This window comes from Monopterus albus, unplaced genomic scaffold (assembly GCF_001952655.1).
Source record: "Monopterus albus unplaced genomic scaffold, M_albus_1.0 scaffold120.1, whole genome shotgun sequence".
Classification (NCBI taxonomy): domain Eukaryota; kingdom Metazoa; phylum Chordata; class Actinopteri; order Synbranchiformes; family Synbranchidae; genus Monopterus; species Monopterus albus.
In genome coordinates, this window is record NW_018128000.1 from 838,331 (window position 1) to 851,160 (window position 12,830).

Here is a 12,830-nt window from a genome sequence, read left to right on the forward strand (position 1 = left end):
CTCTTGAATAGCTTAAAAGGACAAATGTTTGAAGACAACAGCACTGTTCAAAGGCTTCCTCTGCTGCTAGCAGAAAAAGAGCTCTGGCATTTCAGATAATAAGCATGAATCCACATTTGAAAAAAATCCTGTATAAGAGGAAGAAAAATACAAGTTAAGCTGTCACAGACGTGGAGATTACAGCGGCAGTGTGTGTTGAACTGCAGACCACAGGAATGGCCTATATTTGGAAAGATCTCCTCCTCTGAAAGAAGAAAGCGTTGCTCGCCTCCTCACTGAGAGTCCAGGATGTCTGTGGGTAGGACGTCTGGTTTGCCACTTGGGCTCTGTGATGTCTCCCGTGACCAGGAAGAGGGAGTGACCTGATTATAGAGAAAGTCATGGGAGCCAAAAAATGGCTCTTTGAGATTCTGGATGTACATGAGGAACAGATTGAGAGCCACCATGGCAAGGAGCGGGAAGATGGTCAGGCCAGAGCCGAAGCCTCGCCAGGAGCTGCACACATTCAGGCAGACCCAGTAAACAAGCCTAGGAGGGATTAAAAAAAAAACAACAAAACAGGAAATCAGATCATGTTTAGACCTCATTGATGAACTCTCACAGCCTCTATGGCACGTGTTTAACCAAGCTAGAAAATAAGTACACTTTAGCAAGGGTGGAAAATAAAATGTACTCAAGCATTGTCATTTATGACAGCTTTAGCTACTAGATTCAGATTATTAATGCAACTAATAAATTCTGTGTTTCAATGTCATGAACAAGCTGCTCTTAAATGAGTCAACAGTCTGATTAGCTCCGAGTTGGTTTTATGAAAAAGTTTGATCCTGGTTCAGTTTGCTAGGTGCTTTTCAGAGCCTCCTTCATGAAACACCCTCTCAGGTCCACTTTTAAGCCTCACCTTCCAAAGATGAACATGGCAACCACTATAGGTACCAACTTCAGCTGATCCTGAGGCAGCAAAGTGGCCATAACGACCAGGTTGAGGATGTAGAGGAGTAACTGCTCCAAGGAAGCTGTAACAAACAGCTGCTGAACTGCCCGTCTTCTGGAAAACGATTCGTGCAGACTGAAGGAGCTGGTGCAGAACTGGCATGCTGCACCAACGAGCATCGCTGCCAGGGAGAGAACAGCACTAAGTCAGTTAGCATCTTGAATCTGGGCAATCATCCTGCAAATGACTCTGAGCCTTCAGCAACTCCTAACAGCACTCAATCTCATCTGACACCATACTTTGTTTTTCTAATGTCTTCATTTGAATACAGAAACCATCAGCAGAATGGCTTGCATTCAAATACTGCTCACTGCCATCAGCTTGACAAATAGGTGAGAGGAACATGGTCTGGACAGGCTTTGGTTTTGGATGTTTCTGCCACCTGCCCTCTCATTCTGGTCACTCGGGTTGGAAAGCAATTAAAATACTGTGAAACAATTAGGCTACAGCCTGAGACGTGGCCAACCTCTCAGTGTAGTTTCCATTTAAAGCTATGCACAGGAGAAGAAAAAGACACTTCTCGCCAGAAGCCTGGGGAGACATCTGCTGCACTGAGGTTGAAAGGGCATGAAATTAAAAGGGACGAGACATTGAAACATTCCTAGACAAGGCAGCCAGACTAACCAAATCCTCACTTAATCTTTATGTTTCATTGGTGGTGCTCACTGACTGTTGCTGAGTGTCAGTGTGCAGTGTGTGGTGTGCAGCGTACCAAGCAGGATCGGGATGACTGCCATCACACAGCAGCAGAAGGTGAAAATGATGCGGCTGGCCATGTCAGGGCAGTCGGGGGGTTTAATAGGAACATAGAAATAGAGTGCATAAAGGATCCCAGCCGCACACAGAAGAGAGGCCAGGACTGAGAAGAAAGCAGGAACTCGGCCACTTTGACAGCATCTACACTGGCAGCAGCATCGTCCCCGATCTGAAGCCTCGCCTGCACCCTCGCAAGTCTCTCCCCGCCCCTCTGAGCTCCACACTGTCAGCTCCACGCTCTCCGGCAGTGGGCCTATCAGAGGTCGGCCCTCATCTGTGGTGCACTCCAGAGTGGTGGATTCTGGACTCCATCTCGGCATGTCTGTGCCGTTGGGAATGTCTCCCTGAGAGGCCAGGGTTGGAGTGCTGATGCAGTTTTCCGTGGCGGCATCCAAACCATGCCCTGTGATGATCGGACTGGAAAGAGTTTGATCCAACTCCCCTTCCTCTGTCTGATCTGCTCGTGGCTCTTCTGGGAGGCCGTCACCGGGCTCAGGGCGGCAGGGAGCAGAGTCTGTTCAGATCAGAGTATGTTTAGATAAAAAAAAAAATCCAGATATTAAATGCAATCAACTGCAAACTTGCTCTTAACAGTCATTTATTTTTATAAGTCAATGATTCACAGCAGAAGCCTGGGTTTCTTGTTAATTGGTAGAGGGGTTTGTAGGAAGTTTTGTAAAAGATACTCCAAGTGTGGTGACACTTACTGTCAACAAATTCTATTCAAGGACCCAAACCAGCAATGAATCAGTACTACAACCAACATTTTCTACCTTACTCTTCATCTGTGCCATGGAGCCCTGGTGGTGTGGTGACATTTTCTTTCATTAAGTCAATAAAACATCCTGCTGATGTAAATCCTTGCTAGAGCAACAGATGTGCATTAATCTGCAGCTGAGAATAGTTCCTAGCAAATGCACTACTGGCTCCTACTTGAGTAACATTTGGTAAAAACTGCTGTGCCCAGTGGTTTCATGAAACCACTGGGCCTTTTTAAAGATTGATGTCTTCAGGAGCACCAACAGGCCAGGGATGTCAGAAAGTGTTGAGAGAATAATGTTCTGGTGGGATTTGCTGGAAATAAGAAAAATACAGACTATTGTCAACCATATCCTTTAAAGTAACATTTGCTCTTTCATGTTTGTTCACTGTAGTTAATCAATAGCTTTACATACAGTAGAGGAAAAAAGGACCAATCAGCATCAACCTCCAAAACAGAAAAGCTCAGAAAACGGCTTTGAAGCAAAATGTGAAACTATCCAGGCTCTGATTTTAATGACTCATGATGGAGCAGCTCTACATGTCTGCAGATGTTGTCTCAATCGTTACCCAGGTGCTTTCACTGCTGCTGCAGGCCATCGTATCAGCATCCATGAAACATCAGGAGCTCTCAAGAATACTTGTAATGGGGATAGCTGCAGACATTCACCCACTGCAATTACAAATGGAGTCTCCCTCCAGCACGACTGCAGCAGTCCAAACCCTAAATACAACTCTCATGTTACAGTAAACTTTGTCTGTTTTTTTTTTTTTTTTATTAAAAGCTAGACACACCTACGTGAGTTAAGACATTTTATTGTGTTGTGGACATGCAAAGTAACATTACAATACAAACAAGAAACTTTGTGGCTTGTCCCAATTTAAATCTCCTAACAAAACAGTTCCCTTCTTAAAATAAAACTGTTTTTAATAGCAAAATAAAAACACATGAAATGTTCTCAAAGTCTTCAAACTGACCTAAATCACATGCCAAACTAAGTGTTTTTCATCACAGACATGATTAAACTTGCCAGTTTCTAAAGCTAATGGTAATGTTTCTGATCGACTGGATGCTACTTCCTGCTGCTTTGTCATGTTCTCCTCAGCATTAGAAACAATTTTAGCCAAAGATTTCAACCTGCATAAAACATTTAAAGATTCCTACATTTATGCAAGGCTGCTGATGTGGTCCAGAGCGCCTGCAGGTAGGTACATACAGCTGTTCAACCTTAAAAAGCATTTGAAAAACTGGAACAACATGTACACTGCTCTGCTTTAATCAATACAGACTGTGACTTAACTCCCTCTGGATCCAGTCTGGATTCAAACATGACTTTAGCTCTTGCTAATTTGCTCAGGCTTCCCCTCAAATCCAACAACTGTGACAGACAAAAATCAGCAGTAATAACTCACTCTCTGGCTGATTTGCTGCTGGTGGCGGTTCAAGGGAGCGCTGGGAGCCAGAGACAGAGTGGGAGGACAAGTGCAGCTCCTCCACTGAGGACTCGGGGCTGTCTGACACCGGTGCCAAGGAGATCTGAGTGTCCAGGTCCAGGAAGGGGGAGAAGGAGAGTCTAGCTGGGTCGATGTCCTGGAGTTGGTTGATGATGTCGCTGATTGACTCCTTCATGCTGTCGAGCTCCTTCACGTTCTGCCTGTTAGTGGCCTGAAGCCCTGAGGTGTTCATAGTCACACAGCCTGAAAGGAGCAGGAAGAGGTCCACAAAAAAAGTCAGAAACAAAAACAGAAATTTGTTTAAAAAAATAAACCAGGGACACAAGTACAAAGAAAGCACCAACATCTTCAAATAAGATCTTACTGAAAACCAAACATTTTTTATCAGATGGATGATTATTCAACACAAACCCTGACAGAACATTTGGGGTCATTATTAAAACTTTGGAAACCCTTTTCAAACCAAAATAAAAAGTGAATCCTATTGATTTCACCCAAAATCACGGAGTGGCCGCAGTATATACCCAAGCTAAAGAATCAGATTAATCTTGGGGTCACATGAGTGGCCATGGCCCCTGGGCTGGGAACCAGTGTAACAGCATGTGACAGACAGGTATGACATATGAAAGAGGATGATTAGGAGCAATATGAAGATACAGTGAAAGTTAATTTATAAGAAAAATGTTATTAGGATGATAATTTCCAAAGATCACACTTAATCTAGATGATAAAGTGCAAAATCATTATTCACAGACACTGTGAATATATAACTCATTTTGAGTTTTATATTACTTTATAATGTGCTCCACTGTATTTCATAGAGAAATATTGCACTTTTGTTTTACTTATTTCTACAGTTATAGAACAGCTGTAGTTACTTTTCATGTGGATTTTACAGGCAAAAGACAAATCTTTTACAATATGACTCAGTCACAGATAAAATGTCAAAACCTTACACGAATTAGTTCAAATTGGCTCCACCTACCAAAGCACTAATGATCCAGTAGTATAATATTAAACACTGAACGTTCTGAATAATTTTAGCTAGTTCCCAATTAAATTTAATGCAATACTTTTTTTTACAGTGTAATATTGCAACATTCCCTTAAGTAAACGATCTAATTACTTCTCCCACTATTGGGTCACTTTATGACACAAACGCGTAAAATGCGCTTATTGTAGGTCGGTTTGGACAAAAGCCTTTTTGACAAATGAATGTGAAATAACATCACACGCACGTGTTGCTCCGCCGTGTGAACTGTATGGTTTTCAGGCGCATCTGAATCTGGAGCATTTTCTTCTTGATGTGTTTGACGCCTATCCAACCGTGGCGCAGATACGGCACGCAAAACTCTGCGGCGAGGATCTTTCTCCAAACAAATGAGCGCTTTACCATGTATAGAGTGCGGTTAGGTCGCAGGGGAATAAATCTCGTTGGTTATCAGAGCTGGCGTGGATGTGGAAACACTCGCAGGGGGGCCAATGTGCTTTTAACTCCCCGCTGAAAATGACTTTTCTCCCGCTTGCTGAGGAAATCTCTCAGACAAAAACTTTTTCCAATTCCTCTTCCACAAAGCAACTAAAGCCCGGTCCCGTCTGGTTTCGTAGTAAGGCTGCAGGAAATGCCTAATTTCGTGCTGAATCAAATGAAGCCAAAAATGCGCCCGCGAGCCTGCGCGCGTCAAGGACACATTGTGAGATAGAAAGCTTATAGAAAGCTTATATGTTGGAGGAGCTAAGCAGGATTTACAACAGTTAACTGTTAGGTGTTCACAGACACATGTGAATGAATTTGGATCTGTTAAATGCACAACTAAACGTTGTATAGAATTACAAACAATACTCGTTTAAATGAACTTACTTTTGTCGGAGGTTGCAGAATACTTAGTGAGTTTACTCTTGCTGGGAAAAAAAAGCCTCCGTCCTTCTCTGCCTTTCTTCCCTCCCCCTCACTTTGCTTTTTGTCTTCCACGATCCTGAACTTCTGAATCAAATTTCAGGACGGACAAAATACTAGGCTTTTCCTCCGCCCACACACGGTTTTTTCCCTGGGTACCATGTCAAACACCATATGGAGTAAATAAAGCCTGTGCAGCAGCAGCAGCAGGAGGAGGAGGAGGAGCAGCAGGCAACACTTCAGCAGCAGTTTAGCTTCAAATTCAACATTAACAATCACATCTATCACAAACTCGAGTTCATCTAAACAGAGCAGTAAACATTTACACTCAAACCAAACTTTAGTGCCTCACTAATATTCATACATGGGATAAATGTGAGCAGGCTACTACCGTTTTAAAGACTTCACTGTGGTTTAAATTCTGCATGTACAGTATTATGAGAATGACAAAACTACAGACCTTATATGAGGCTCACAGGGAACGTCTTCTTGTGCTTTTGTATTTTTATCTACTGTAAAAATACATTAAATATGGATCAAGCTTTATTTTCTGTCAGTAATAATTCAGAGCTAAATGTAAACACTAATATAATTCAACTACAGGTACTTGGCACATTCTGTCAAAACAAGAACTTTATAAATGCAAAATGTTTTTTTAAAGTCTTCCTCAGTAAAAGGTGAAGATGTTTATAGAGAAAATTAAATTTAAATCCCAGTATGCTGACAACAATCTGCAGTTTTTAAAAGAAACCTGATCCATATAGTGCAACATTCATATGTTAACACACTGTTGAGTTGCTGTGACACACAGCAGTGGTCACACCTATTTCGATTTCACAAATCTTTTCCAATTGCTCGTCTGAACCTTTGCTTTCCTGCTGCACAGGAAGTAATGAGCCTTGTTTCAACAGCAGGAACTTTTTTTTTGGAAGCCAAAAGAAGCTGGCGGTTGGCTCCACTGATACCACAGAAGCTGAACTGAAAACCCAGGGAAGATGTCAATAAGATAAAAACAAATACTTGACTATAACTTTCAACAGCAGAGGGGGGTGTGTGGAATAAATCCAGCGTTTTCAGAGAACAGTGAGAGGACAACACAGAAGTGAAGTTTCATTCTGCGGCATCACTGTTACTACTGATGGTCTTCACAGCTCTTTACCATCCTCCTTCTGTTGGTCTGATCTGCATCAGTCTGCAGCAGCACAAATCGCTCACCACACTCTTCAAAGCAAAGCCCTTACATCAAACCTGAAATCAGTTCACAAAGCTGAAACACAAAACACAGCCTGCTACACGTTAGGCGAACTGACACAAGCGCCCATTTTACCATTTGCTAATAGGCTAATTTTATTTCATTAAAAAGCATATTCAAAATATACAGAGATAACATTCATTTACTAGCAACATAAATCAATAAATTAAAAATGATGACTATAAACAACGTATTTCAATTTTTGTCTCGTAAATATACACAAACACTGGTTCACAGTTTATCACCCTGTGGAATGAGTGTAGGAGAAAAGGGGGTTTATGTGACAAACAACCAGCAGCATGTTTGAAATACCAGACCAGGTCCTTTAAAGTCACCAGTGGGGACAGAGAAGGGAGAGCAGGTCCACCGCAGCACAACAGGCTTCTGGTTGGCTAGTTCCAGCTGGAGTCTGCTTTTTAGCTAAAGCAAAGCAAGCTGTGGGCTTGCTAAACGTGAACAAACGTGAGCTGTGAAAGTCACACAGTGTAGTTGGGGGGGTCCCCATCAGTCCTCTGACAACAGCCGGTGGAAGTGGTCCTTCCTCTTCTTCAGCACCTCCCGAAAATCCTCCTGAAAAAACACGACAGATGAGATATCAGGACAGAACAATGAGATGGCGAGAGGAGAGACAGTCGGCAGATGTTGCTGCAGATAACCAGCTGTTTAATTCATGACCTGCTGATAAAACAGAAAAATCTAATGGCTGCACTTTGACTGTAGGAATAAACCTGAGCTACAAAAACAACAGTTCTCAAACTATGTAACTGTACAATGACAACAAAAAAACATTTTGTTTTTAATTTTACATTTTCACTCAAGTTGCCCATTTGTAGGATCTGAACATTTCTCAACATTGACCTGTGTTGGTGGTGGGGGGTGGGGATGGGATAAGCTCATAATGTGACAGCCATACCACTGCAGATAGTTTCTCCATGTAAGGAATGAGTTTCTGGAGCTCTCGGTCTGTGGACTCTCCGGACCAGCTCTTGATTGGAATCGTGTTCATCAGCTGCAAAAACACCAAAGACTCAAAATTAATAAAAAGCCTTCTGTCTGTTTCACAGTGCAATTGTGAGAGGATGTCAGAGAACCAAGTTGGAGGATGTTCACTAAAAAAAACACAAAAACAAACACTTGTTTTGATGTTATTAAAGATTGAGTGATATTCTAGATTTTTTTTAACCATGAAAAGATTAAAACCACCACTGACCTGATCCAACTAGTCTATGCATCCAAAGCCTGATACTTTTATTCCTCTCATAGAAATCGCTTATTGTCCAAAAACTATTAAAACCTCATCACTGCCCTGGCTGACATCTTCCTTCACTACGATAAACATGAGCACTAGAGTTTTTTTGTTTTACATTTGGATCCATCCCACATCAGTCTCAAACACATACAGGATTTGGTCCAGTTTGAGTTCTATCAATAGGCTTATCCAGTAAAAATGGCAAGTTTACACCAGCATTTAATGTCACAGAGCCACAGCGCTTACATGGTACGGGTATGTGTGCGGCGCGTTGTCCAGAACCACCGTCTTGGCAAGATCCCTCTCCAGAATGCTGAGATCCTTGATGTAGTGTCCGAGGACACAGACACAGTTGTCCTGATACAGACGATGCCTGCAAGGGAAATCAATGTTAAAAACATTTACAGGTTTGAATCAAGCATCAGTACGCTATATCTAACACTGGTATAAAGGGTGCATCTCTCTCTCTCAGACAATACAACATGTTCCTATATACAAGCCCACAATCTGACACAAAATCCATAGAGATTAATTTATAATACAATACACTGCAATTTAAAGCTGGTTTGAATCAGCAGCGATTAGGATTTGACATTTTCCATTATTGAAGTGTGACTTTCCTTAATTTTGTCTGAAATACTGACCTGGAAATGCCCCACAAAACAACGTCTTCTGCCATACCTGACAGACGGCACGTCTGCACCACTGCAGCAAAGAGTTTACGAAACCCAAGTGGAAGCAAATCGGACACATACCGAAACAGTTTCCTCTGTGGGTCCAAGAAGTCCAGGATCTTCTCAGCGTATTCCTTCTTTGCACATGTGTAAACAAACAGCTGGAAAAGAACGCAAACAGCAGCTGGAACTGATCCCACACAAACCAGAAGTCAACAGGCATCAAGACACTCTGCAAGCTACATGTTGTTTAAGTCATTTTTATATACAAAGAAAAATAAGATAACAGTGGTAATTACAGTGGTTGAGGAGTGCAGGGCTTCTGGCTCTGTTCGCCGAACAAAGTTTCATTTTTGCAGAACAACACATTATCTGACAAAGTCTTTCCACAAAGAACAAACTGATACTGAAGACAGCACTTGTCTAGTGCCAGACAAATTCACTATATAATCAAATCAACACATACCTCATAGATTTTTGCCACGGCCTGCAGAAACTCCTTCACATGTGGTCGTAGGATCATGTACACCTGTGAACAACAGTGGAGCATATCAGGATAGTTACTGCTGTCCATTTTCCAAAAACACTAAGTTTAGAGATACATTTACACTTTTATACAGAACAAACCCTGATTTTAGGGCTCAAGGAAAATCTCTTTTCAGAGACTTCAATGCTTTTCAGCAGTCGATCATCACTTCAGGCATATCAGGGCACAATCAAGGTGCCACCAATGAATATGAATCTTGAAAATGGTCTATTACTGCAACAATTACTTGATTAATTGATTAGTTGAACCAGTCTGATAATCTAATAGCTGCTATATTAATTTTTGAGCAAAAAAAAGCCAAACATTTGCTGGTTCAGCTTTTGCAGATGCGAGATGTCTGTTAGTAAACTGAATATGTTTGCCATCTGCGTGTTTGGACACGGCACCTTGGGCTGACAGCTCGTGAGAGTTCATTAATCAAGAAAAAAAACTGCAACCTAATCAAGAATTAAAAATAACCGCAGCTGTAGCTCTACAATGATCTCTGTAGTACCCATATATACACACATTATTGTGGTAAACATGATAAATGCAATGATCACTAGTTACCTAATGACACAAACAACAACACAATGCAAATGATTACTAGTCACAAAGTCCCGTCACTGTTATTGTTAGTGCTGGCATTTCTCCACATTAAGATTTCCTTTTATCTCCTGCTTCCTGTCTCCCCTCACTGAAGAGGACAGACACACTGAAGTGATTCTTACATCATCCTTTTTTTAATTTTTTTTTAAAAACTTTCTTCACCAACTGAAAGACAGGCTTGTGAACGGCAGGGTGCAGCGAGTGGTCACCTTGTAGTGATGGTCCTGGAAAGCTGCACGAAAGGTGTAGTCTGCATCCTCAATCACATTCAGGGAGCTGAACATCAGGGTCTCCTCCTGGAAGGACAAGGTTTATCTGCACTAGTTTATTTTTGTATAAAACCCTCATGCTGCTTTAACTTTGTCAATGCAATGGTGATGATGGACAGTCTCTGCTTTAATCACAGTGAAGTCACATGGACAAAGAAACTGATGTTGATTAATTCAAACCAAAAAGAAAAGATGTAAGACAGATGGACAAAAAAAACAAAAACAACCTGTGTTTGAGCCTAGCTCAGGAAAACAATACACATCTACTGCTGCTGTCTTGATCATCACACAATGATAAACTAATTAGACGCCAAGTTATTTGATATTCATACAGCCTCATTCTACCAACAAGAAGAAGCCGCTCATCCTACTTTTCAAAATTACTCAGATGATACAAAGTCAAGTTTATTGTCATGACAAGTCCCACAGGTTGGGGCATGTGGCAAATTAAATCCAATACACCTGTGCAAACTCACCAGGTCGATCACTAGTGTGGCCTCGGGAGTGCTCCTGGTCTTAGGAGGAATATCTCTGAGTCGCAACCGGGAATGCTGTGACTGCAGTGGTATGTTCTTGATGAAAACAATTCTGGAAAGGACAATAAGACTTATTAACACCAAGAGAGATATGTACAAATGTTATGGCTACGGCCGAGTGCGCTCCCAGCACCTCGTCCGCCTGCCCTGGTCCCATCAATAGCTCCACCCCGACAGGTGCTGGAGCGCACTCCCGGCGACGAGGCACACTTGCTCCCAATCAGTGGAGCAGTACTTAAGGTAAACGTTGGTGTGTCCTCGTCGCCAGATGATCTCTCGACATCCTGCCATCATCAGTAAGCAAGTCCGATCTGACTAATCTGTGTTTACTTTTTTTGTTTTGCTGATCCCTGTGGTTTTTGCATTTATCTGAACTGAACTCTGAATCGCTGTACTAGTGGCTTTTGCTTTGTGCCAGTGGAACTCTCCTTGAGCCTTATTTTGGACTGAACTATGGTTTTGGGAAGTTTGGGTTTTGTTTGCCTCTTTGCACCCTGCTGTCTCCTCGCAGCCCGAGCTTCTTAGTTGAGGATTATCCTGTGGGGACGGTACGCGCCATCCTCAGCGACTCCGCTTCCCAGACGCCCATTCCATGCTGACGTTGACCTGGGCTGCGATCACAGTAGCTGGGAGCCATAGCTTTCCCCCACCAGCGGATCCATGCACCGGCCGGCAGTCATCTCGCCATCTGCTGCCTCCCTGCACAGCATCGCTCTTCAGTTCCAGGTTCCCATCATGCACATAGTCAGTATTTGATCTGCGGAGTGTTCTCATCCTCCTCCTCTCTTCTCAATTTAGTGGCTGTCGGTACTCTCCGCACCCCGGGTTGCTCACCGAGTGGTCCAGTTGACTCAGTTCCCAGTCACCCGTACCGGCCGTAACGTCCACACTACTCCTTACACCTTCTGTTACCAGTCCTGATTAAAAATCTTTGTTTATCTGAAGTCTGTGTCCGAGTTCTGCACTTACTGGGTCCTCAGTTCCTGGTCCTGACGGTTAGCCGTAACAACAAAAGAACATGAAACAGGCAAGGAGTGATGAGCTCTGACTGTGTAGAAATCAGTTCAAAAGGCAACAGTCAAATAAAAAAAACTAACATTTTTATTTTAATTATTAGGGCACTGAATTTTATTTTTGCTCACTTCATTATGATTTGAAACACAACTAGCTAAATGGAGCTGACTTGAGCAGGAAGACGCCCCCCTGGGGCAGACGTGTTTGCGCGTTCCACTCTCAAATGCCGGCTTTTTCTTTTGTTCTTTTTTTGTGTGTTTTTTACTCTTTCTGCAGTGCACAAATGTCATGCACTGCTAACATACAACAGACAAACAAATTAAACTGTGGAGCACAGAGGCTGAAGGCATCCTGCAGGACTGTTTCGCCCAGACAGACTGGGATGTGTTTAAAGCTGACTTTTCTGTCAGCGTACAGGACTATGCTGAGTATGTGACCGGGTACATTAGTACCTGTATTGACAACATTGTGCCCACCATACAAGTCAGGAGGTTCCCCAACCAGAAGCCCTGGATAAACAGTCAGGTACGCCACATGCTGCATGCTCGCTCTCATGCATTCAGATCAGGCGATGAGACGGAGTACAAAGCTGCGACGTACAGACTGAGGAAAGCCATCACAGCGGCCAAGAGGCTGTACAGAGAGAAGCTGAATGGCTTCTATTCTACTGCTGACTCTGGATGGATGTGGCAAGGCCTGCAGCACATCACAGACTACAGGACCACCACCAGCATCATCAGCTCCACAGACAGCCTGCTGGATGATGTCAACACCTTCTACACCCACTTTGAGACCTCCAGCCACAGCACAGACAGGAGGCACACACACAACCAGACCCCCCAA

The 12,830-nt window shown here is 42.8% G+C and overlaps 3 protein-coding genes across 3 annotated transcripts in view; all 3 read right to left on the reverse strand.

Annotated features, from left to right (window-relative positions):
• Positions 1 to 9: 9 nt before the first annotated feature.
• On the reverse strand, positions 10 to 1,898 carry LOC109966878 (transmembrane protein 79-like). Its single transcript, XM_020612086.1, has 3 exons — positions 1,704 to 1,898; positions 899 to 1,112; positions 10 to 528 (listed from the first exon to the last, which is right to left on the reverse strand). Exons 1-3 carry the CDS (start codon positions 1,765 to 1,767, stop codon positions 273 to 275), a joined length of 534 nt encoding a protein of 177 aa, XP_020467742.1. The 5' UTR covers positions 1,768 to 1,898; the 3' UTR covers positions 10 to 272.
• LOC109966874 (uncharacterized) lies at positions 1,787 to 6,056 on the reverse strand. Its single transcript, XM_020612082.1, has 4 exons — positions 5,823 to 6,056; positions 3,920 to 4,204; positions 1,895 to 2,261; positions 1,787 to 1,850 (listed from the first exon to the last, which is right to left on the reverse strand). The coding sequence occupies exons 2-4, from the start codon at positions 4,191 to 4,193 to the stop codon at positions 1,787 to 1,789; spliced, it is 705 nt and encodes a 234-aa protein (XP_020467738.1). The 5' UTR covers positions 4,194 to 4,204; positions 5,823 to 6,056.
• Positions 6,057 to 7,179: 1,123 nt separating this feature from the next.
• The window catches only part of ctdspl3 (CTD (carboxy-terminal domain, RNA polymerase II, polypeptide A) small phosphatase like 3), a 9,717-nt gene continuing 4,066 nt past the window's right edge, over positions 7,180 to 12,830 (reverse strand). The window contains exons 5-11 of the mRNA XM_020612119.1: positions 10,914 to 11,025; positions 10,378 to 10,464; positions 9,500 to 9,562; positions 9,115 to 9,194; positions 8,606 to 8,732; positions 8,024 to 8,119; positions 7,180 to 7,680 (exon numbers count right to left, since the gene is read on the reverse strand). Coding sequence (XP_020467775.1) covers positions 7,615 to 7,680; positions 8,024 to 8,119; positions 8,606 to 8,732; positions 9,115 to 9,194; positions 9,500 to 9,562; positions 10,378 to 10,464; positions 10,914 to 11,025 — 631 coding nt within the window. The 3' untranslated portion in view covers positions 7,180 to 7,614. The remainder of the gene's footprint in view (positions 7,681 to 8,023; positions 8,120 to 8,605; positions 8,733 to 9,114; positions 9,195 to 9,499; positions 9,563 to 10,377; positions 10,465 to 10,913; positions 11,026 to 12,830) is intronic.